The sequence below is a fragment of the Trichosurus vulpecula genome, chromosome 2, assembly GCF_011100635.1.
Source record: "Trichosurus vulpecula isolate mTriVul1 chromosome 2, mTriVul1.pri, whole genome shotgun sequence".
In the NCBI taxonomy this organism is placed as follows: Eukaryota; Metazoa; Chordata; class Mammalia; order Diprotodontia; family Phalangeridae; genus Trichosurus; species Trichosurus vulpecula.
Window position 1 is genome coordinate 70,923,971 of NC_050574.1, and position 3,165 is coordinate 70,927,135.

The following is a 3,165-nucleotide window of genomic DNA, read 5'->3' on the forward strand; positions in this document are numbered from 1 at the left end:
AAGACTTTGGGGGAGGGTATGGTGGCTCCCCTTTAGGGAGAGAAGATTCCTACTCTTACCCTGAGAAGAGACATCACCCCTCCTTGACACAAGGCCCAAGAAGACCCTAGAGAAACCTAACCTCTCCCCCTCCCTTCCTTCTGTTCTTCATGTGATCCCTCCAGGAATCTCTACCTTTTCAGAAAGGTTCTCCCGGCCTCCATGCCTCCTTAAGAGGACCCCTCATCCTACCCTTCCCTAACGAAATCAATCTTGAGGATACTCCCCCTCTCACTGAGGGTAGCCTCTTCTTTAAGTGACCCTCAGGTCGCGTCCCCTTCTCCCCCGCCCACCACAAAGTATGTCGCAAGCCCTTGCACTTCTTAAGGACCCCCCCTTTCTCTCTTTAAAGTGATCGCTAAGGATTCTACCCCCTCTATACGGCGATCGTGATTCTCACACCCAACCCCCTCCCCCACTTTTCTTAGGCTTCGGGGGGTGGAAGGGGTGGGAGGAGCGGGGAGGGGCGAGGGGGCTTGGAACTCCAGGGCTGCTGGTGGTGCAGGTGGGGGAGCCTCGGGCCCCACCCCCGTCCCTTGATTGGGTGCTTAGTTAAATGGACGGCCACGCCCCCCTGGGCTCGCGGTGCTATTTAAGCGTCGCGGCGGGCGGCGGGCGGCATTCCGGCGCGGAGCGGAGTGGCTGGACTTGGGGGCTGCGTTTGGGTACCCCCATCGCCTCCCCCCACCCGACCCCTCCCGGAGTTTGCTCGGCCGACCGGGGCAGCGCTCGGGGCCTCCCCCCGCCCCAGACAGCCTCCCCCTTCCCCCCTCCCTCGGGGCGTCCCCCGCCGCGGGCGCCCCGCGCTGCAGACCCACCCCCAACCTACCCCGACCATGGGCAGCCAGAGCTCGAAAGCTCCCCGGGGCGACGTGAGCGCCGACGAGGCAGCCCCAGCCAAGGCCAACGGACAGGTGGGTGTGCTCTCTGGACCCGGCCCGGGGCTGGGGCCGGGATAGCGCGGGCCGGACCCCCCCTGCTCCCCGCGCTCCTCCTCGTCCTCCCCCGGGCCGCGGGCTTTGTGCCCGTCCGCCCGCCCGCCCGGGACACGCGGCGCCCCCTCCCCCTCCCCCCGCGCCTTTTGTTCTCGGCTCCGCTGCTGCTCCCGGCGGGCGGAGGGAGAGGGAAGGGAGGGAGCGCGGGAGGGAGGGGGCGCGGCCGGCCGAGACCCGGGTCCCCGGCCCGCCGCCTTTGTTCCGAGCCACGGCCCCGGCGGCCACAGCACAAAGGCGGAGCCCGGAGCGCCGACCGGGGTGGGGGTGGGGGGCGCCTCGGGCCGGGCCGAGCCGGGGGGCGCGGAGGAGGAGGGCGCGGGCGGGGCGAGGAGGGGGGGGGATGCCTGGCCGGGGGGGGGCGGGGGCCCGGGGCCGTGTAGACGGCGCGAAGACAAAAGCCGGGCGGGCGGGGACCGGGCCGCGGGGATGCCCGGAGGGATGCGCCCGGGGCCCAGTCCCTCGGCCCCGCTCTCGGGACCCCAGGCCGGCCCCGCCCCGCGCGCCCCCTGGCGGCCCCGGGCCGTGGGGGTTGGGGGGGACGCCCCGCAGGCGGCTCACGGCGCTGCCCTGTGCTCTGCCCTTCCGCAGGAGAACGGCCATGTGAAGAGCAACGGAGACGTGCCCCCCAAGGCCGAGGCCGAGGCCGCCCCCCCGGGCCTCGCCGAGCCTACCGACGCGGCCAGGGCCGCCGGCGACGCCATCGAACCCACGAGCCCCGCAGCGCCCAGCGAGGCCAAGGCCGAGGGGCCGCCCAAGGAGACGCCCAAGAAGAAGAAGAAATTCTCCTTCAAGAAGCCCTTTAAGCTGAGCGGCCTGTCCTTCAAACGGAACCGGAAGGAGGCGGGGGGCGACTCAGCGGGCTCCTCGCCCACCGAGGAAGGGGCACCGGAGGCCGAGGCGCCAGGCAGCCAGGCGCCCCTGCAGGGGGCCGAGGAGGAGGCTGCGGCCGATGGCACGGCCCCGGCCCAGGGGGCTCAGGCCGACGACAGAAAGTTGGAGGAGCCGGCTCCCCAGGCCGCCGAGGGGGCCCCGGCCCCGGAGCAGAGCCCCACGCCGGCCCCCGACAGCGAGCAGAAGGAGTAGCCCCCCCCCCCTCCCCGGGGCGGGTGGGCATCTCCTGAATTCAAAGACTGTGCTCCCCCCCATCCGGGCTGGGTCAGTGCCCTCCTCCCGAGCCCAGCGTAGACCAGGCAGCTGAGACCTTCAGGCAGAGCTGTTCTCCCCCCAGGACCCCTGTGGACTGTCTTCCCCTCGTCCCTGCCCCCTCCATCCCGCCTGCTCTGCAGTTCCCTGTTAGCTTAGTGGAGTGAGATGCTCAGCCCAGCTCCAGGCCCTGCTCCTGCCCCTTTCACTGGTGAGCCCCAATCTTTCTTCCCCAGCAGGTTTGGTTCTTCTCGAGGCCGAGGCCCAAGCCGGCTGCCAGCCATCTCCTCTAGGCCTGGCCTTTGTGGACCGGGGTTCATTCAGAGGATTGTTTGCCGGACCCTGCTGGCCCCACTGCCCGGGAGGGAAGCTAACCTGGTTGGGTTTTTATAAATGTCTTGCTCAGTCTCAGACTCCAGCTTTGTGCGCCTGCTGTGTGTTCCTTTTGACTTTGTAGGGGAGCTGAATGGTTCTGGGGGGAGGGGGATCTGTATAATGTGAAGCAACTTGTTTTGTCTCCTTTTTCTTCATTTGTAAATAATTTTTAATGGCCAAAACTAAACTTGTGACTTTTTCTAACTGCTAAAACCAACCTCCCATCTGGGTTTTAACTGTAACATTTGGAAAAGGAATAAATGTCAGGCCCTGTTGTGATGACTTCATGAGTATGTATTTGGATGGGGTCCTAGGCACCTAAGGCATGAAGGCCCAGTGCTAAATAGATTGTAGTGGTCCTTTACAATCTCCCTGAACCTGGTGGCCGCCTGCCCAGTAAACCTAACCTTTGAAAGCATTCTGCAGAAAGTTACTGGGATTGCTCCTGGCTCAATCCTGTTGGGGCTTAGTCTCAGGTAGGTACTCTCAATTCCAAGCAGTCCTCATATAAAATGCCACCCTTGATTGTATTTAACTCACAGGAAAAAGGAAGACTTGTCTCCACAATCCTAATTCCTTGATGTCAAGAAAAATCAGCCAATCCACAAAGACA

General features: G+C 65.2%; 1 protein-coding gene across 1 annotated transcript; it reads left to right on the top strand.

Moving 5' to 3' along the window:
• The first annotated feature begins 665 nt into the window (after positions 1 to 665).
• Positions 666 to 2,834, top strand: MARCKSL1 (MARCKS like 1). Its single transcript, XM_036746148.1, has 2 exons — positions 666 to 953; positions 1,623 to 2,834. Exons 1-2 carry the CDS (start codon positions 876 to 878, stop codon positions 2,115 to 2,117), a joined length of 573 nt encoding a protein of 190 aa, XP_036602043.1. The 5' UTR covers positions 666 to 875; the 3' UTR covers positions 2,118 to 2,834.
• Positions 2,835 to 3,165: the final 331 nt, after the last annotated feature.